Below are 22203 nucleotides of genomic sequence, written 5' to 3' on the forward strand. Positions count from 1 at the left end.
TATCTAGAATTGTGTTGTTGCACCAGATTAATATGAGAACACTGCAAAGCTCATATCACTTTGTAAGAGGTGCCACTGTCCTTGCATAGTATTCTTTGGGAAGTAAAAAAACTGAAAGTGTCAAGTTTCCTTGCAGTATCTTAGAGCACAATTCAAAGCAGTTCCACTTGGATTTTGTAGCCATGACAACTCCCAGTTGGACAATAAGCGGGTGCTGTGCACAGCGCTCCCTGTTGTAACAACTTATTGCCCCTGGGGAACATCATCTGTATAACCTGATAATGAGTCATTTTACTGGTGGCTGCTCACAGTTAATGTGAGGGGGATGAAACACGTGGCATCGAAGCCTTGAAGCAGCACGCCTCAGAAACGCCTACTTTCATGTGTTTCTTTGGTTCCCCTGTGCCCTTTTGATAGGGGAGTCTGTGAGATTTGACGTCTGAAATCCTGACCTGCTGTTGGCCTTACTGACGCGAGCCTGAAGTCTTACTGGCGCATGGATCCGTGAGCTTTCAAGGAGCTTCACAGCTTGAAAAGCTTTCTGGAAATGTAAATGAAGCATGCTGACACGTTGATGACACTTATTTCAGCTTACCACCCGGCGATCCTCCACGTTAATTTTTACGCTTTCGTCACTGTACGGGTTTACCCGCATTAAAAATCGACTGCTTCATTCTGCGCTCTTGCTGTACTGGAATTGTGACATGCTGTGTTGCGGGACAGCAGTTAGCTTGGTAGGTGAGGGTCTTGAGGCCTGAATTTTTTTTTTTTATTTACCTGTTTTTACCTGTCTGTTTTCAGGTACATACCTCACATTTACAGGCAGCCAATTCCAGTAAATTGTTTGAAATTTAAATCTGTTACCTCTTGACGTTTTGTGCTCATGTGCTTGGTATGGCCACCTCAGTTCCTCAACAAATTTAATTTTTACCGTCTTTCATGTTTTGAAAGATGTAGGTGGAAAGCTCAGTGTCGACCACACCTAAATGCTGATTTAATTTCTTGGGAATTTCTTCATATTATCTAAACAAATTGCCCCAAGACTGTCTTAAATGACTACGTAAAAGGCTGTCTCTGTTGCATTCTTTATTTGATTTGTCATTCTGGAATATTAGTTATGGCTCACCAAGGTGTTAAAAAATACTGTCTTTTATGAAATCTTTGTTAACTTCTTCAGTTTTTAGGAAAATGGGGCGGTAGTGTAGCATAGTGGTTATGGAGCAGGACTCATAACCGAAAGTTTGCCGGTTTGATACCCTGTTGGGGCACTGCTGCTGTACCCTTGGGCAATGCACTCAACCCACAATTGCCTCAGTAAATATCCAGTTGTATAAATGGATAACATTGTTAAAAAAAAAAAAAAACTGTAACCGATGTAAGTCGCTCTGGATAAATTAATAAATGTTCTGGATAAATGAATTTTAGACTCTCAACTCAACTTCTACAACAACACTGAGTATATATATACAAAAAATGCTCTCAGCGGCTATACCTCCTGAGGAAACTCAGCAGCTTCAGGGTCAGTCCACAGATTCTAGAAGTTGTTTATCAATCTGTTGTTGAAACATGGTACAATCATGGTACAGTCATCTGACCTGCAGATCAAAGAACAAACTGAACAAAATTGTGTCAATGGCCACTAAGATGGTTGGCAAACCTCAAAAACAACTGAGCCAACTGTACAGAGAGAGGACATTGAATAAAGCCAAGAGTACTGTGGCAGACAGCTCCCATCCTCTTTTTAGTCAGTTCGAGCTCTTGCACTCTGATAAGCGCTATAGAGTCCCACTAGCGACTAAAGCTGTCTTTAAAAAGTCGTTTGTCCCATGTGCAGTAGATATTCTAAATACAACTGGAATTTAAGACATGCTAGCCACAGAAATGGACAGTGTTTTTTATGGATTGTGTTTTAGTGTATTTATTATTGACTATGTTTTATGTTGTATGTTTTAAATGCCTTTGACCTGTCTTATATGTATTGGTGAGCCAAAGGAAAATTTCCACCCCGGTGGACAATAAAGATCTATTTATTTATTTATTTATTTATAAGAGCATCTGCTAAATGCCAATAATTTCATGTGTCCACTCATTGTTAAGTTTACTGAGATTCAAAGCATCAGCTGAATTCGTTTCTGTCGGATACCTTCTCTCATCAGCTCTACATTTTGTTTGATGGTGCTTTATGGTGCCCCATGTGTCTCAGTGGGGGTAGAGGCAGCATCCCTAATTTCCCTATGTCAACCTTCCCTTTGTTGACCTTTGACACATACATTCTTTTGTGTTCAGCCCATGAGATCATAATAGCTAGAGCTATGTCGTATGAGACTGTAAAAATTCTTCTTCCCTCTTGGGTACAGCGGTACATTTACTGCCTCATTATACATAGATTAGCCCTATTATTCTGACTTTGCATTAACCGTTAAACTCATTAAGTCCTCTAATGCTGACTCATGGGAGTTTTGGACAAAGCTGCTATTACATCCGACACATGTGTGAAAAAATTGAAGTACAAAGGTATTTAGTAACTACTCATGAAGCAGCACTGAAAACCATCATGGTTTCTTCCTGTACGCTATACATGGTGACACCCATTTGATGGGATTATTTCTGTGACCAGACAGAAGGGAACATGTACAGGAAACAAGACAGAGTACACCTTTAGTTGTCTACTGTTGTTAGTTGGGAAATTAATGAATTATAAATATCCCAAAACATAATTTTCTTGAAGCGTTATGACTGTGAGAACATCTGTTTCAATTCCGGAAAACATTTATTTGGAATTGCGTAAAATGCACGCTGTGTGAAAATGTTTTTCCAGGTGTGTATACCTGTCACTGTGATTTAGGTTGTTTAACATGATCATGCAGGCTTTCTCCGATTCAGAGAGAATTTTTGCTTCTAGACTTCTCTATCCTAAAGAATGCCCCTTACTGCCTGGTTGCCTGTGTTGGATTTCAGACCTTCAAATCATATTTCCAGGCCAAGCTAAGTTTAAAAACATCTGTCATTGTCTTCATAGGACTTTCATGGTTTTAGAAGGTTAAAGAGCTTTCTCTTATGCATGATGCCTCCACATGAGTGTTGTGATCTGCCTTTTTAAAGAAATATTAAACAAATGAATGAGTCCCTTTGCTTTGCAGAAGCCATAAGCAGTTTGGCTGCCTGACACTGGGAAAAGATATTGATACACAGTAGCGTGGAAGCGTAGCGTCAGAATATTTGAAAAGCAGGTCACAAGACCCGTCCCTGAGATGGGTCACTTTGCACTGATAACTGCATACCACACTTGTTCAAATGCAGAGCCGTGTCCCAGGTACTGTTAATCCCTCTGCATGGATATGTGGCACGTACCGAAGCAGTACTGAAACAGGTTTGTGACAGTGGGACTCGGTAAAACAAATCCAGTTATAGCGCAGGAGCAACACTCAGTACCGTGGCTTGAATTTCCAAGAAAGGTGGAAGTCCAGTTCAGCTTTTTCAGATCCACTGCTACCTCCTGGATTGGGTTTAACAAGGCTCTCTGCTGTCTAGCACAGCCTCATTGGCAGCACAAGGAAAACTGTTCCCTGGTGATTGTTCCCAGGGTTAAAGACAAACTGAAGTATTGATTTAATTGTTATTTATTCTAATTAATTACTTGTGGTGGTTTTTCATTTTAAGGTACAAATATCACATCAGTTATATATATATATCCATTTTGTATACTTTTAGGTTTACAAACGAATAGCAAGTTACTTTGTAGCATTGAATAAGAGACAATGTATATGAGCCAATGGCCTTCAAAATGTTAGGGCAAAATTTAACGTGATAGTGTAAATGTGTGTATGTGTGTGTGTGTGTGTGTATGTGTATAATATAGGTAACACAACATTTGAATACATATGCTTTTGACACTGTCTGTGTGTTGGTCTTAGTATCACTTGCCCCTCCTCTATAGGGCGAGTATGGCTGAACTCTACGCAGCCATGCCATTATTCCCCTCTGTTTTTGTATGTTTACCTCTTCTACTTCAGCACAGCGTGCTGCTTGTTTTCGACTGCTATACTGTACGGTAATTTCGATAGCTGGGGTCATAATCGAATTATAATCCACTAAGGGGAAAGCATGCAAGCTGTCCAGCCAAACTTCCGGAGGGGTAAACTGCATGGTGACATCAGCCAGATGGAGAGCAAGGTCAAAGGCTTGCCAGTTTGAGTTATGCAGAGATTGACAGAACATCCGTGGAATATGTTGGAATATGTTCTGTTGCAAGCCAAATAATCAGCTCACAGTGTTCTCTGTGTTTCAAAATTGAACACGGGCAGATTTTTAATGTTTTAAAGTGTCTTTAAACTAGTGGGCTGAGGGAGATTTCTTTCTGAGGGCCCATGTTATGTTAGAAAAAGATACATTCTGTTTAACATTGTTGCATAAATAACACAGATGCTGTATATACCAAACCATGGCTATAATAGTGTAGTGCTGGGATGTATCTGAGTCTCCAGGTGAATTCTTTTGAAAGCAGAGCTGCTTTCTTTTACCCAGCTCTGAGGGGATGTCTCTCACAGTGGTCCCTTCAGTGCATCTCTTCCACCACCTACTGTGGTATGGAAACAATCATGTTATGGACATTACACACACACACACACACACACACACACACACACACACACACACACACACACACACACACATATACACACACACATATACACACACACACACACACACACACACACACACACACACACACAGACACACACACAGAGACACACACACACACACACACACACACACACACACACACACACAGAGTAATCCCCTCAAAATACCCCATACTCAGCAGAGCTACGTATCAGAAACAACAATGAAAGTCAACAGCGGGTACAAGCATTTTCAAATGCAAGTGCATTGTCTGTCAGTTACATTTAGTTGTGAACACATGGTTTCCTGTAGAGATGGTAGATGGTAGCTAAACATGATAGTAGTTTTATCAGTTGGATGGGACAAATGAAATGTGTGGATGGGGTAGGCATTCTGTGTAATTGGCAAACATTAGCAACCCCCCCCCCCCCCACCCCTCCCCTACACTCTTCCCAACAACAGTAGCAATAAAATTACAAGGCAGTATAACTGGAGAAATGTCACAGTCGGGAAGCTGGCATGTAAACGGCACATTACAGTGACCAGTGGTGTTTTATTGCCGTGATACAAAAGTTTGCAGGGGTCAAAGCAGAGGGAGGGCTGTGCAGTGAGCTCTGTGTAGAAATACGAAAGTGAAGCAGTGAGTGCTGAAATCGGTTTACACGGGTGTGTCTTAATGGAGACAGCCACAGAGGTGTGGCGCTCCACTTGATTCCGCTCCAAGAGCAGAGCCGCAGCCAGTTCAGTGATTTTATCAAGGGTCGTTGATTTTTGCTGCATGGTTTTGCTGCGTGTTTTTTGCTGCATGTTAATACTGCTTCTGGTCTTTGTCTTGACAGGGACGTGAAGGCTGGAAACATTCTGCTTGGAGAAGACGGCTCAGTGCAAATTGCAGGTATTTGTTTCGGAAGGAAGACACGCTCTCTTTGGCAGAGGGTTAGTATAGAATATGCACCAAAGAAGGTGTTGTCTGTCTCAGACCAAGGGTGTTAATGTTGAGGACACCTCAGTCTCACACTACCTACATGTCCATAAGAAGAGTAAATCTCATTGGGCACACAGGCAAACCTATTCTTGCATGTCATACTATGCATTTTTCTATAAAGATGTTTCATCATAACATTCTGTAGCAATACAAATAGTTTTGTGTACTTTATATATTTTGTACAATGTGTTGTAGGTATAAGTGATCCCTATAATACAGGAATATTTTTATTTGGAAATACAGGAATGTATGTATTATAAATGTATGTACAATATCTCATCCAAAACAATTTCACAGACATTTCTAATCAGTGAGGGTTTGTTCAAGTTCAAGATTTTTATTTGTCACATACGCAGGTATAAACAGTATACAACTTGTGGTGAAATGTAAAACTGGTCCAACTCCTTAGACTGTGCAGAATAGAAGAGATAAAAATAAATTAGATGAAAACAGATAAAATAGGTAAAAGGAAAAAATATGTACAAGAAGACTAAAAACTAGAAAGTACCAAGTGAGTGCAGGAAAGTAACAACCACAATCATTAAAGTCCTGAGTTTGTGTTTAAGATTATGTGGCGGGCATGTCCATGTTGAGGAGTCTGATGCCCTGGGGGAAGAAGCTCCTCTTAAACCTCTCAGTTTTGGCTCTCAGATTGCGGAAGTGCTTGCCAGATTTCAGCAAGCTGAATAGGCAGTTATTGGGATGGGTGGAGTCCTTAATAATTTGACAGCTCTGGTACTGCAACGTCTGGTGTAGATGTCCTGCAGAGAGGGGAGGGCAGTCCTGGAAATGCGCTCAGCTAAGCGCATCACTCTCTGCAGGGTTTTGCGGTCCTGTACAGAACAGTTTGCATACCACACTGAGATGCACTGAATCAGTATACTTTCTATAGCCGCGGTATAGAAAGTTTTCAGAATCACTGAGGGGACCCTGAATTTCCTCAGCAGTCTTAGGTGGTACATCCGTTCTCTGGCCTTTTTTTACCTGAGCTTGGATGTGATTAGTCCAGGTCAGGTCCTCAGAGATATGTACTCCAGGATACTTGAAGCTACTCACTCTCTCCACTTGGGTCCCGCCAATCATGAGTGGGGTGTGAGTCTGCTGCTTCCTCTTTCTGGAGTCCACAACCAGCTCCTTGGTTTTGCTGACGTTCAGATAGAGACATCTAAACGGAGCGACCAGTGAACCATGTATGTGAACTTTGAGTGAGAGCTTTCACACTTATGGATGGCCTCACGACAGGAGATTTATTCTGGATGTGAGGCAACTTTATCCATATCTCCTCTGTGTGAGGTTAGAGAGGAGTGGCCTGTCTGTCGGCTCTCTCACAGCTGGGCAGTAGAGTCATGCACACAGTGAAGGAAGCTGCTCAGTTTCACCAAAGAGACCTTTTATTTGTATGTGCGTGCATCTGTGTGTGTGTGTGCGTGTGTGTGCGTGTGCATGTGTGTGTTGTGAAGCGCTCCCTGTTTAGACTCTCTGGCTTATCACACTATGCTGCATTGTGTCTCAATGGATTAGAAATGACGGTGACAGTGCTTGAAGGAATAGGATCTCTTTGTGTGTATCCTGGCTATGTGACAGGGATAGGACCAGAACCCTTCAGACAGAAATAATATGTGATCCTTGCCCTGATTTCCACACTGCATTAACTGCTGTGTACATAATATATTTGGATGCGACCATTTTTTTTCCCCCCCTAACAGTTAATATTACCAGTGGTCACCTGGCCATCACAAGATAGGTGAAATTCAGTCATTTGAGCAGAACTGGAAACCTGCTGGACTGCAGTCCTCCAGGATACAGAATCTTGTGCCAGCTCCATGGGGTGAGAGAGACCTGAGTCTCCAGAGAGAACACTGTAAAAGCTTATTCCAAACCAAAATCTGTTTCACTTTGCAGTTAAGCACTGAAAAAAGCATTAGAGTGTCTATAAGGCTCATATATATGAGCCTTATAGACACTCTGAAGAGCCTGCAGGCCAGGTTATGAAGCTTGTGGACCACATTTTCAGAACCACTGGCCTGTTCGAGGATCACATCAATGATCACATCCGTTTTTTTTTTTTGCAGATTTGTCTACTTTAAATTTGAGGCAATGTTTACTTTGTATTTTTAAAAATATTTTTGGAGACTTTGTGTTACTAGCTACCACTAGTTTGTACACTGTGACAAAACAAGCTGTATCTAGGCTAAGACGAGCAAGCCAACACCCCACCACTCATGGTAAGTGTTCAGCTGATGCTGGACTAATTCAGGATTATAGTTAGCTACCTGTAACAGTGTATTAGCTTTCTCATTGTATTTCTCATTACTGTTAGCTAGCCAATCTAGATACCTTAATATTGCTTGTCCAAACATTATTTTTGGTACACAACTATCTAGTTTTTGTAGTTAAGATACTGCATTGACAAATATTATGTGGTGACACTCTGTCATCATATTAACTGAAGAAGAAAAAAAACAAATCACACATTAATTTTTCAATGGAATCTTTTTAATAAAAACCACAGTACAGCTGCTTATTAAAATTTGAGGAGTAATTGTCAGCTGAGTCAGTTAATAATCATCAGCTGAGTCAGTATACAGAGTCTTGCAAAAATATTCACACCCTTGACCAATTCTCACATTTCACTGTATTACAAATAATAGATTGAAATTTTGTTCTGTTTGAATTTAAAAAAAAAAAAAACAGCAAAAACACTAAACCCTAAAAAAATAAACACTGAAAATCAGTTATTTTAAGACATTGGTTTTATGCCAGAAAATATTTTAAGCAAAAAAACCCCAAAAAACTGAAATATGCTGTTTGCATAAGTAGTCATCCCCCGAGGTAAACAAGGCCCATGTCATAGATGACACAGTTGCCTTACAATTGGCCTCAATGTATCATTTGTAAATGAATAAAATGTGAGAGTTGGTCAAGTGTCTGAAGCATTTTGAGATTTACACTGAAGTGGTAAATAAAGAATAATTAAGCGCGTATAGCGAGTTTCATGCTTTGGAATTGTGATAGTCCTCGTCACATCTGCTGTGTTCTCAGTTCTACATGGCAGGAGAACAAAGGATAGATGAGCAACTAAAACTCTGATACCTGACAATGAGTCAGCAGAGAACTAATCACGATTTATAGCTACCCATCCTAGGCTACAGAAATTTTTACACATATATTAATTTGTTTGAAAGGTGTATGAACAGTACAGTATGTAAAATCCAATACAGCAATAATGCTGCCTTTGTGAGGAGATTATGGTGAAAATGGATTTCTCTTGTGCCAAAGGCAGTTGAGGGCTTAATTCCCCTGATCAACTGTATGACAGGTTATAACTGATATATTTTTCTGGGAAGTCCTACACAGGATAGCTCTACCTACAGGGTGCTGAGCTAGATTGGGCCTCCGAAACGGTTCCTCCGGGACGGTAGGGGAAGTTCTAATGGCATGGTTGAATTGTAACCTCACCGATTGACGCTGACTTCACACCTGTTGAACATCCACAGAGCTGTGAATGTAGCAGAACTGTAGTGGTTGTTGAAATGAGGGAGAACAGACTTTTCCAAGAAAAGTTTGATGATCCTGTCATTTTTACTTGTCCCATAAATTTCATCTTAGGGCCAAATTCCCCTGTATGACGACACCAAATGTCTCATTTTGCATAAATCTCTCATAATGTACAGGCTCTGGAAATGGTATCTAGACATGAAAACATCAGATTTATGGCTTGGACAAACAATATTCTATTTCAGACAGACTGTTGTTTCATCCCAAATTTGACAGACTTACACTGTTGTCTCACTTTGTCTCTTTACGACCTCCAGCACGAAGAAAAGAACACATTTTGAAAAGCTGGTTTGTACTACTTCTTCTGTCGAACTTTTAATTAGGCCACTACTGGATCAAACTGGTGAAGGGTGAAGATTCTTCACCCATATGGGACGTACAGCAGGATGTCCTGTCTCCTCCCCTGCCCTATACACTCATCCTCATGGTAGTGCGTGGGTTGCGGTGTAGCATAGAGGTTAAGGAGCGGGACTCGTAACCGAAAGGTTGCTGGTTCAATTCCCCGCAGGGACGCAGCTGCTGCACCCTTAGGCAAGGTACTTAACCCATAACTGCCTCAGTACATATCCAGCTGTATAAATTGATAACATTGGCTAAAAAAAAACTATAACCGATGTAAGTCGCTCTGGATAAGGGCATCTGCTAAATGCCAATAATGTAATGAAGTGCATAGTTCTCCCATTATGGTGAAGTTAAGCCACAAGTGTGGGCAGGTTTGCAGGTCTCCTTTGGCCACTCCCCTGCATATTCTGTCTTCTCCGACATTCCCTTAGTCACTTTTAGCCCCTATTGGAAGACCGTCACTGGTTATGGTAGGATCTTTTGTGACATCGCAGAAAATGTAGACAGCGCAGTGCTGTCCTTAACCTTCTGCACTCCCATAGCCTCTCATGTTTACCAGCTGAAAGTCGAGTTTCGTTTGGTGAAGCCTTTCGTTAACATGCATCTTTATGAGCCGATTGCTGATTGTTAGTACTGATTGCTTTTCTACTGAGGGCATGAACGTGAAGCTATTGCTGTTATGACTTTTCAAGAGTTTTCCCACTCATTGTGCAATGGCAAAGCAGCAGAAGTGGCTTTGGAGTACGACACTGTAATGACATTACATTCTGAATACCTACTGCTGTGAAGTCGGGCACGACAGGTTCCTTACAAGCTGCTAGTTTATCACGTAAACAATATGCGTGCATATTGTACATTTTATAGGTAGATGTGTTTGCAGTTGCAGATTTTGTTATGAAGAAGCTGGCTGATGCTTCTTACAAACACCAAATAGAAGGAATAAAACTTACAAAACAAGCAATTTATTAAAAAAGAAAACAATAAAGGGTCCAAACAACTCAGCATACAACCAAACTGCTGAATGTAATCAATCTCCTTTGAAGTTAGGCACCTGTTTTTATCCATTTTATCCAATTTAACAGGTGTAGCTCATTAACTAATTGCTGGCTATCCGACACCACATAATTAAAGATAACAATTACATTTACAATTGGACAATTAATAATGTACTAGTTTAGATGAAATTGGTTTGAAATGAGCACAGATATTTAAAAAGTAGCAACATAAAGACAAAGATCCTGAGACACCCATTTAAACAATTAACAATCTGTGGAAGATAGGTGAAGACTCTCCTTCACATGGATTAAAAAGATGTTCTATGAAAGATACAAAATAAACATACAGAAATGACTGGTTTTTACGTGGAATATATCTTCAGTTTTGTTGTGCTTTCTGTGCTAGCGGACTTGATCTGAGGTGTAGCCTAAGCAGACAAGTGCTTCAGTAACAATGACATAAAACATTCATGAGCCTATGGTTGAAACGATGCACAGTACTGCTGTTTTTGAAAATGTGCCAAATCCCCAAGCATAGCTATTCTTCTAATGCAAGTCTGCCTCATGACATGTTAATATTTCTGTCAAGTTAGCCAGTGTTTTTGGGAACGCATTTTCCAAGAACATACGTGTGACAGAGAATTCTCCAAAAGCAAACTAAAAATATGAATCACTTCACAGATGTTTCCTTTTAGATGGGACAGTTTGTTCAAGGGTAATATATATGTATATATTTGAATTCAGATGCATAGCCATTCCTTTCACTGCAGTAATTGTACAATTGTGATACTGCTTGTGAAATGGTTCCCTTTTCTAAAATGCCTTTTCTTATGCATTTTAAGATGTTAGGAGCTTTTTTGTTGGGAAAAATTTACACAGGCCATATAGTGACACAGGCAAGGGTCTTCTGATTCTTTTCCTGAAAAGCCTTTACGTAGCATGCTTTACCATTGTAATTAGAGGAGGAACTGGGAAGGGTTGGTTGATCTATAGTAGTAAATCTGTTGTAAATCTAAAATGTAAATCTATAATTCACAGAAACTATTGTTATGTGTTCAGATGCAATTGATCAAAAAGCTGACAACAGCCTTGTTGTCCAGAGCTAGGTCTGGCTACATGTTAACACTGTGTAGCTTCCTGTCGCTTCTGATTCCATCTCATACATTTAAGTACAGTATCTAAGAAATGTTGGTAAACTGACTTTACTCATCTGTGAACATCTCTGAAGGAGACAGCTGCATTTGTAAATCATTTTGACAGCGGTGGTTTATTCTGCTGGAAAAAAAGAACCAACTCTGGAATGACCTGCTTCATGTACCACTGAACAATGCAAGTTCAAGGCCAGTCCTTTGATGGATGAGTCTATTAAACATGTATCTATTCAAAAGCAATGAGAATTGAAGAAACTAACCTTTATCCCAAAGAAAAGTCCCAATAAGTTACATTCAAGCACAAAAAGCGTTCTGAATCAGAATCATTCAACCCCAAAGGGGCTAACCAAAAGTTGCTAGCTGTGTCCTTGTGAGGGCCCATAGCAGAAGATTGCTTGTACTGCACTGATGTTTTTTTCCTGATAAATACAGCTGGCTCAGGAACAGTGCTTCTCAGCAGCCTCTAACTAAAACCTCTATGCTGTATACTGCAATGCTGTAGTCTTTGGGGCTTGTAGCCTCAACTATCGAAAGCTTTAAAAATTCATTAGACATTCTACAATGTTTTTTTTCCACAATATTGTTCAGAGTTTCAGATACATAAAATAGTAGGAAATGCCTATTGATCGATATTGACTTAGTAGTGTAGGTTAATCCTGTTTAGTCTGTTGGGCTAAGATGTTTACTAATTACGTCTGGCTTTGTTCATTGATGACTGAGAAAACTGAGAACTCTGTGTACGCATAGTTATGAAACCACTCTGTGTACAGTTTCTTCCATGTTTGCAGTATCCCTGCAGTGCAGTTCAGCTGGCCCCATTGTTGTTGCCGAGCAGGTGGGTCGCTCGGTGATGGCGTCCTCTCAGACATCACAGTGTAGACATGACAGCAGTCTGAAAGAGTCTGAAAGAGTCTGTCAGCGAGAGGAATGATATGTGTTACCGTGCACCTTTGTCAGGGGTAAGGTTGAGTCGGTTGGACTTTTTGGATGGGCAGTTCCGAATGTCACGTCTGTCACTCACAGAGCCCGTGGTGTTGGAGTGTCGCGGATTAGGGCCAAACATGTCTCCAGGCTTTCCGCAAGTCATCAGATCAGAGTGGTGCCACACCAAGTGACCTTTTAAATATTTCATGAGCGCTTTGCCGGTTCCCATTGCTGTTTGACGGACTGGAGTTCACTGGAGTGGCACCTGTGATCAGAGGGTCATGTGTGTGATTTTCTGAAATGTTGTACCTTTGAGTGAGGTAGTGTACTTCAAGAAGACTCAACTGTAGTAGATTGTAGAATACAGCAAAAGGGTCATAATAAGTATGCAGATAATGCCATTTTGGTGTCAATAAAACAGAATTTGTGTGTCCCAGCTGAAGAAATGTTGTCAGTGGGCAAGTTCTCTGTGAAGTTGGTTGAGGCTGATTTGCTGCATGCAATGTGCTCTCTACAAAAACTGCCCTCCCCAAAACACACGCACACAGCCACGGCCAGCTGCCCAGACACTTCCAAATGTCTTTTGTCATGTCAACAAGCAACGTTATGTTCAGAGCCAGAGATTTTCCTCTGCTCTTGAACTCAGTGGGTTTTAAAAAGCCTCCTTTAGACAGAATGTTATTCTCTGTCAGATTATCCAGGGTTCAGTGTTGTAGCAGAAAGCCTAAGCTGCCTCAGTCTTGGGAATTGAATTTAAATGTGTCTGACAGGGGTAACAGAGGCATTTTAGTGGGCCTTGGAGAAATCCTCTGAGGATTAAGGTAGCTGTAAAGCCATGTTACTTCTACTCTCCTTTTGCCTGATGTTCCTCCACCCGCATATACTGGGTGGACATACTTGAAATTGCCTGACACTAGGGCCAAGAGAAGCCTCTGACAATCCCAACAAATGGCTGCTCCTGCTTCCTCTTTTAGCGTCTCTGTCTCTCAGCTCCAGCCAGACCTCTGCGGTAATTACCACGGCCACTGAAGAAGCTGCCATTTAATTAAAATGATGAAAAGCAGCACGTTTGTTGAAGCTGAGAAATGCAGAATTCGCTCTAATTGCAGGGCAGCCTCTCAGTAGGATTCTGCAGCTTTTAACACTGGAGTAAATCCATTTGGTGACTCTCTGGCTTGTCCATTTAATTATTTACCCTCACTTCAGACTGTTAATGACGCTCACAGACCTTTCAGGGCATGGGGAGGCCTTCATAGGGTCTTATGGTCCACTAGACAGGGTGTCTGTTGGATGAAAAAAAAATTCACCAGTCAGATTTTTCACCAGCCAAAATAGTTTATTTCGACTCAAGCTACATTTCAACTGGGTGCAGCGAATCACACATCTGTATGGTAGCAACATCATATAGTATTAGTTAAAACAGCTAGGCAGCAAGACGACAATACAGCTGAAGTTGACAGCTAAACTACAGTAATGTTTGCTAGTACTAGTAGATGGCTAGAAGTTACCTGAGTGCATAAAGAGACAAAGTTGGGATTAAACTTATTTGCAGAGTCATTCAAAATCAGAGAGGGGTCTTCTCTTTTTCTGATATCACATACTGTTCAGAATATGATGTTTATTTATCTGCTATCTGTTCAGTTTGTGTAGTTAGTTTCTTCACATTTTTATATCGATAGAGCCATCTTTCAAAATATGCAATGTTACAGAGACAGTACAGTACATAACTGTCTCAGACCAAAAGCTAGTTAGTCATCAAGTCAAGTTGAATTTTCAAGTTGAATGGTGCTCTCATACCTAGCTTGTGATCTGACAGCCAGAGATTGTATGGCGATGACCAACCAGAGAGTTGCTGTAGTGGCTGCCAGGTTTAATTCCGGACGCTGATTACAAATCTGGCTTGGCATCTTAGAGCAACGCACCTACATGGAGAGCAGGTCTCATCCCTACACAGCTTGTAACTCAGTTCTCTCAGTGGGTGTTTCACAACTCTCAGTACTGCAAATCTGCCCTAGTAGCTCCCAGACTTATGTGTGCAATACATCAAATCAGCAATGCCTTCTCATGTGGGCGGAGTGGCTTGGTAAAAAATTCTGTCTGGTATTGAGGCTCTGTCTCCCCAGACTTTGGTTCCCATGGTGTGGAGACAGGGGGGGGATCAAACAAATGCACCATTTATTAGCCTTCCTCAGTTCCAAGGAGGGCGTGAGAGGAGCATCAGAGGTAGCATGTGATCCGCAGGCACCCCCATCATCTAGGATCTCAGGAGACTGTCCGCATGCCCTCTAGCTCAGTGTTAATGTCTCAGCTCTACAGAGTGCAGCCCAGGTCAGACAAATGGATTGCATCAGCACTGTTGATATGACAGACCACTTTCTCCCTTTTTGTCCTCTGCTTCCCCCACCAGATTTTGGTGTCAGTGCCTTTCTAGCAACCGGCGGCGACATCACCCGGAACAAGGTGCGGAAGACGTTCGTGGGAACTCCCTGCTGGATGGCCCCAGAGGTTATGGAACAGGTAGGTGTTGAAACGTTTTAGGATTCCCTTTCCAAAATCACCTTATCAGTTGGTAGTTCAGCAGTGTGAGCCAATTTTGAAGTTGTTGCTTGCTTCTACAAGAATTCCACGCTTTGATCTATAAAGTCGCTATAATCGGTTGCATTAGACAGTTCCCACAAATGATTGCATCTGCGGGGAGTAAACAAAATAATGGAAACACAAATGAAAAAGGACTCATTTTGAAGTGACTAAATTGCAATTAAAAAGGAGTCTACACATGTTTGCCATGTTAATGTCAATAGTGATTACCAATGTCTCTGCTCTTAAAGACATTTTTAAATCAGTACTTTAACATGCGAGTTTCTAAAGAAACATGAGGGATCTCACAGATTTTGAAAGAGGTCAAATGTTGGTGCCAGAATTACAGGTGTGTCAGTCAAAGAAGCAGTAAAATTATTTAATGTGTCAAGGAAAACAGTGTTGAAAATTGTGACAGCGCATGCCAAACAAGAAAAAACCTCATCAGGAAAAGAGGACCAGAGGTCGCAGTTCGAAGCTCACCAACAGGGATAGGCAGACACTTAACAAAATGGATGTTAAAAACCACAGAACAACAGCTTCAGAAATTGCCACAGAACTGGATCTAATCCAATCTCAACAAAAACTGTACACTGTGAGCTTCACAAAGCTGATATTCATGGTAGGGCTGCCATTTGGAAACTGCTTGTAACCAAGGCCAGTGCACAGCAACACATAACCTGGTTTAATGACTTCTGAGCAGTAGAAGGAAGTAATATAGTCTGATGAGTCATCTTTTACTCATCTTTCTACATTTGGGCAGATTTATGTTTGGAGAAATCCAAAGGAAGCCTTCAATCAACATTAACTGTTCCTACCTGTTAAACGTGGTGGATGTGTTGTGTTGTGGCAGCCATCTTTTGGGAATCGATAGGTCCGATCCCTATGATGCAAACATTGTTTCCTCTAGATGTTCCCATATTCTAAGGCAATAACAGATGCAAGAGTGGCTTCATGAAAACCAGGATGACGTGAAACGCCTTTCGTGGCCTCCCTAGTCACCGGCTCCAAACATTATTGAACCTGTATTGGAATTTCTGTAGCAGAGTGCAGAATAGATTTCCACCTCCTTCATCTTTCAAAGAACGGGAGGTTTCTTTCTTGAAGAATGGTCCAGTATCACACTAGAAACAGTTCAGTGCTTGTATACCAGCATTCCAAAAAGGACTGAAGCTGTTCAGAAGACAAAGGGTGGCCCAACTCCTTATTAGTTATTAAATATAATTTTTTTGTATGGTTTGTCCATTATTTTGTCTATCCCCCATATCAACTGTGCAACAAGTAGGCTCTGTGCTGTACTGTTTCACTTTTGATTTGATGCAGATGCACTGATTTGGTCAGTCAAAACTCAGCAAACGTCAGTGTCATAATATTCAGACACAGTGACTGCTTTCAAAAGACTGCCCAAAAAATTTAGAAAAGTAAAAATAAAAAGTAGAAAAATAAACAACGAAAATTACTGTTGATAAACTGAACCCTGTCTGGTTTCTTACATGTGGTCATCAACGATCAGTGTGAAATGCAGACCTCTCCTGGAAAAATGTTTCTAGGCACAATGAAGTTGAATCCTTTGTTGTTGTTTGTTACAATAAACTTTTTACAAGAGGTTGGAATAGAAAGTTAGCCACGCCTTTGTTTCCACAAACATATGCTAGCACAACCGTGGTATTTGGAGAGAGAACTTTCAGGCCTCTAATTATTTACGTTGACTGATTGTTGAAACCATGTTTATAGCATGTAGATATACAGAACCCCACATAATTTGAATTTCCATCAGATGTTGCAGCATGAAAGAGGCCTTAATGGTCGGTGTTGTTAACTGCCGTTCCTTTCTGCAGGTCAGGGGTTATGACTTCAAAGCAGACATCTGGAGCTTTGGGATCACAGCAATTGAGCTAGCGACTGGAGCTGCTCCATACCACAAATATCCACCGATGAAGGTGAGCAGGCAGCAAGTCCCGTGAAATATGCAGGCAATTCCGAAAGAGAGAGATTTGAGCATTTCACCTAGTAAAATGTTCATCGGGTAATGTAATGAAACTGGACAAAACACATATGTTCCTCACTGCTTGGCATAAAATGTGCACCCATATGTGGTAAAGGGCACGAGGAATACGCGAGACCTGATGGAAAGATGGTTCTTAATACTAATCAGATAGGGGTGATTGTAAAAGAATGTGAAGCTGTTGGAATGAAGACAGGGTCTCCAGTAAATGAATGTGGCTCTTCTCCACTTGTTTCTCCCAGTGTATGACTGTTCAGTGTTTGTTGTCAAAGTACAGATCGTTATTATGGATGCTGACCTTTGTAAGATTAAATGTGCTTTATATGGAGGCTGCTGTTCAGATGAGCCGTGCAGATGTAGTTATCTCTGCTGAGGTCTTACGCATCATAAAGGCATTTGAATGAATGAGGAAAGCGTCTTTAACATAACAGTACTATATTATTAATTTACAGGGGTGTTCTTTTGATTGTTATTTCTTGGAGGTCTAGTGCTGTAGGGTAGTCTATCAGCAGTCCAGACTATTCCCAGATGGACCTTTAACAGATTTCTCATCTTAATACCAAATACCAGTCTTTATAACATGTGATATATCGTTGTGAATATACATCATTCTGAGTAGATTTTGCAGATGATTGAGACATGTCTGCCTTTCAGAAATGTTACACAGTCTGAACATATTCTTTTCTGAGGGCTCTTGCAATGAAATGCTGAACTGGTTCCACATTACTGTTTGACTGATTGATTAATTTTTTTAATCTCAGTGTGTGTTTCTCAGTGTCTGCTTGGATTGACTATTTCAAGTACCATTACTGAAACTGAGCAGAGGGGCACACATCTTAGGCTGAATGTTTACGCAAATGTTTTCATACAAGGATCATTTCATACAGTGCGCTCAAAGCCATTCAGTTCAGCTGTCTGTCGGCACTGATAGGTGTTAATTTATGCCTCATATCCTGATAGTCTGTTAAAGTGAATAAAAATAATATGTTTTGCAGTTTTGTAATTGACAGTGTAGTGTATCTGACAGAGACTGACACGGGGGTGAAGCAATTATTTTTTCAGTCATTATATGACTGAATTTTGTAGTTCATTATAATTTCGCTGAAATTAGATTTTTGTCATTACTATGTATTGGAGATGACATCTCTTTCCTTATTCAAAGTGATTTATGAATGCAGCATCACACACATCAATTACCATAGCTCATTATAGTCAGAAATGTGTGGAGACTGAATAAGGTCTGAACTGACTCCAGCATTCACTGGGAAGTAGGAAGTGGTTTCGTTTAAACAGTGGAGCAGAAGGGCTGAAACAAGATAGGTTAAACAGTGGGTGTGGTAGGAGTTCTCAGTATGTTACCTTACTTCAGGTTGCTGCACCAGTCTCTCAGTCAGCGTTTTTGTCTGGCAGTTCTTTTGACCTCAGTGCAGCTCATTTGCCGCCCAGTAACCCATATTTATCTTTCAGGTGCTCATGTTGACCCTGCAAAACGACCCTCCTGGGCTGGAGACGGGTGTCTCCGACAAGGAGATGGTGAAGAAATACGGGAAATCTTTCAGGAAGATGATCTCACTGTGTCTGCAGAAGGACCCGGAGAAAAGGTGACCCTTGTACACACACTCACACATGCACACACACACGCACACATACGCACGCACACACACGCACACACACACACACACACACTCACACACACACACACACACACACACACAGATGCGGCCTCACTGCACACTTGCAGAGAAAGTGTATTCAGGGTGGACACTTGACCTGTTTGTAGCAGGTGTCCTTTATTAGCATCCCAAAACTTGAGAGCTGTACATGCATGTAGTGTGAGATACCCACAGTGTTACATTAACTTGGTTTTGGAACCTGGTTAACGTTCCCCTACCCAGGTTTCTCCCCTGGGAAAAACAACCCTTAACACTTGGAAAGGTGTTGAGTTGACCTAACCAAAGAATACCAGACAGCTGTGTGAGGGCCGTCTGCTGCATGTGTAAAGGTCATGACCACCCACTTTCTCTGGGTTACATTTTCAGATCTAATACTTGTTGACTATTTCTTGGAATTTAATACTGATATTTGGCTAGGTCTCTATGAAATGTTAAATGTTAAAAATGTAATCTTAAAAAAGGTTTCTTGCTCAGTTTTAGGTCATGCTGGAGAGGGACATGAATATCATCAGTGGACATTTAATGGCATTTTTAAAGATCCAGCTGTAAATCCATGTGATCAGTTCCATTTAAAAAAAGCAAACCCCACGACATCCACAAGATTGTGTGCACGACATTGTGGATTTTAAGTATTCATCTATATGTTAATCAGTCAAAGACCCACTGTACCTTATCTGTGTATGAGCAGTGCTCCCCTATGCTGGTGCTGATATGAATGTAGCTGCAAGTTGCTGCACCACAAGGGGTTATCTCAGAGGTGGGATGGCTTGTGCTGTACTCCTACTGCTGTAGGTTTCGCTCTGATGCCTTATTGTGGCTATCATTGTTTGACACCCCCCCTCCTCCAACACTTGTGAGCATTTACAAATTCTGAAGTAGAAATAGCCAAAGCTATAGCAGAAGGCATCCAGAAGGCACTTGATGGGTCTCTCTGTCCATTGTTTATGCTCTGTAATCGCACTTCATCTTGGCAAAACAGTAACTGGAATACATTGAGTGTGCTACATTTACATGAGAGCAGTAAGCTAACTGTGGCCTTGTAGGGTTTCCACAGGAGCAAGCAGTGATCAAGCACAAGGGCCCTGCAGTGAGCTGGCAGGCTTGGAGCGTTGAAGGAATACCATTAATCCAGTCTGCCTCTCTGCTCAGGCATTCCTGCTCATACAAAGCCTGGAGAGCAGAGACCAGCAGCGTCCAGTAGGAAATTCCAGGGGCCTCACAAATGGCCCTTGTTTTTACAAGAGGGAATGTAAAGAGCTGTGAAATGCTAGACGATGCTGGAGGAGCGGAGGCCTGCTGCTATTTAACAAGGAGCAGCTCACTTCGGTGTGAAGGGGTATTGTGTTGTGTTCACGGCGCTGCTTACCCCTGCAAGGGTGCTTTGGGGTCACTCTCTTTAAAATATGTCAGTACTCTACCATGGCTTCTAAGCGTATGTATCTTGGAGTTTAAGTTCTCTAGAAAAAAGCGTTTAAAGTGTATTTCATTAAAATCAAATAAGAGTTTGGCTTTACAGCGGACTCTTTAAAATGGTATAGGCAGGGACCAGCAGGCTGTGTTACACTTAATCAAGGTATATACAGCATTTCATTCCCCTGTTGATTTTCAGAGCTTGTGCGGATTGCATACACAGCTACCAAATATAGATGACTTTAATGGTTTACATTTCATGCCAATGCGCATATATACTTTAATAACTGGTCACCATCTCACAGCTTAATGATGCCTCCTTTGGTTTGTAATATTTTTTTTGCAAACCAAATGTCTCAATAGTATTTATATAAATATATTCCTTTTTTGGGACTACCCCTTCAACAAGACTTTAACTAGTCCTTGCAGTGTTCTTCTCAGGCCAGTGACCCGTGTTATTGTTGTAAAGTGCACCCTCTGTATAGCCTAGAGATTTTCCAAATATGAGTGGTTTATTGTAGCACGCAGACATTTTACTGTAACCCAGGGTGGTCGCTGTGATTATGCTTCACAGTGATATAGGGAGCATGTTAAAGATGCGGTGCAAGCTTATTAATCATAAATCCATGTCCTCAAACAAGTCATAAAACTGTTGTAAAGACCAATGATTTATGTACTGGTACACTTCAGTCACTTGAGTTTTTTTTTCCTGGAGTGATGTCAGTGACTTTATGGTGATGTCTCACTTGTGTAAATTTATAGCACTCTCATTTTTTTTTATTAGCAAATGCAGATTTAATTTCATCCATGAGTCATGTAAATGCATGTTAGCAAAGACATTTATTGCGTATGTAAAAGGCATAACCTAGAACAGCAATGGCATAGAGTTCTTCCATTTTGTGTTTTTTTTCTCTCATCCTTAAATAGTCTGACTGTTTGTAGACTAAAATGCATTAATACGAAAAAATTTGCATAATACGAAATGAGTAATATTTTAACATTAAAAAAGGTAATTACAGTACTGTGTCTCTTTGCTGTCTTTCAGACCAACGTCATCAGAGCTTTTAAAGCACAAGTTCTTCCAGAAAGCAAAGGTAAGCGACGTGTCAGCCCTAGCTCTGTTTCGGAGAGCGTGCTGAGCTCAGTGTCTGCCTCACGGTGAGCAGGTGTCGCCCTTTTGGTAGCATCGCCCTGTGAAACTGTCCTGTGACTCTCGCCTACCTTGGCTGCTCTGTATGTTTGAGCCCGGCAGTGGCCTGTCCAACATTCCTTTCATTGCTCCGTGGACATTGCTTTCTGAGCACTTCTGCCGTAATAAAGGCAGGGATTAGCTTCCCGGCGAGGGTTTCCGGCCACCTGATACAGTCCACACCTAAACAACTGGAGTGCTGGCGCTGCAGTATGAAAGATATGGACCCCTGCTGGCTTAGCGTGCATCGGTCTAGCCAAAAATGATAGCACCGTTCTGCTTAATGCCCTCCCAGAGCAGACAATGGCTGCTAGCACAGCCTAGACACACACTGGGGAATGGGCTGCTGCACTGTACAGTGCCATTCCGGCAGAGAGCATAAGTGCTGTGTCCAAACAGCGGAACCACTCCTTATTCTGAGCAAATTTCCTCATCCTCGGAATCCTGTGAACAGCAGCCATTAATACGGTAATGCAATTACTGGAGTAGGCTGAAAGAATAATTAAAAAAAAAAAAAAACTGTCCCACCTGCGGTTTTGCGGTTTTACCACCCAGGAGGTTCTGGAAGGGTTTTGTTTCAGACCAAGAACAGAGCGGGAACAGGAAGTGGCCATCTCATCGCCCCGAAAGTCATTGCATTACATTCATATAGAGTATCCACTATGTGTGGATGTTCTTAGAATAGATGTTCATTTGCAATTTCATGGGATTATTAATTTGTCAAAAGCAGATGTAATACACTGTTTGTGTTTCTCCTGTGTCACTCTCAGA

At 41.3% G+C, this 22203-nt stretch overlaps 1 protein-coding gene across 1 annotated transcript in view; it reads left to right on the forward strand.

The window, feature by feature from the left end:
* The window catches only part of oxsr1b (oxidative stress responsive kinase 1b), a 99162-nt gene that overhangs the window by 63460 nt on the left and 13499 nt on the right, over positions 1-22203 (forward strand). Inside the window, exons 5-10 of the mRNA XM_036521190.1 lie at positions 5463-5518; positions 14986-15095; positions 16994-17095; positions 18628-18761; positions 21289-21337; position 22203. The exon at position 22203 is cut by the window's right edge and continues 65 nt beyond it. Coding sequence (XP_036377083.1) covers positions 5463-5518; positions 14986-15095; positions 16994-17095; positions 18628-18761; positions 21289-21337; position 22203 — 452 coding nt within the window. The remainder of the gene's footprint in view (positions 1-5462; positions 5519-14985; positions 15096-16993; positions 17096-18627; positions 18762-21288; positions 21338-22202) is intronic.

This window comes from Megalops cyprinoides, chromosome 2 (genome assembly GCF_013368585.1).
Source record: "Megalops cyprinoides isolate fMegCyp1 chromosome 2, fMegCyp1.pri, whole genome shotgun sequence".
Lineage (NCBI taxonomy): Eukaryota > Metazoa > Chordata > Actinopteri > Elopiformes > Megalopidae > Megalops > Megalops cyprinoides.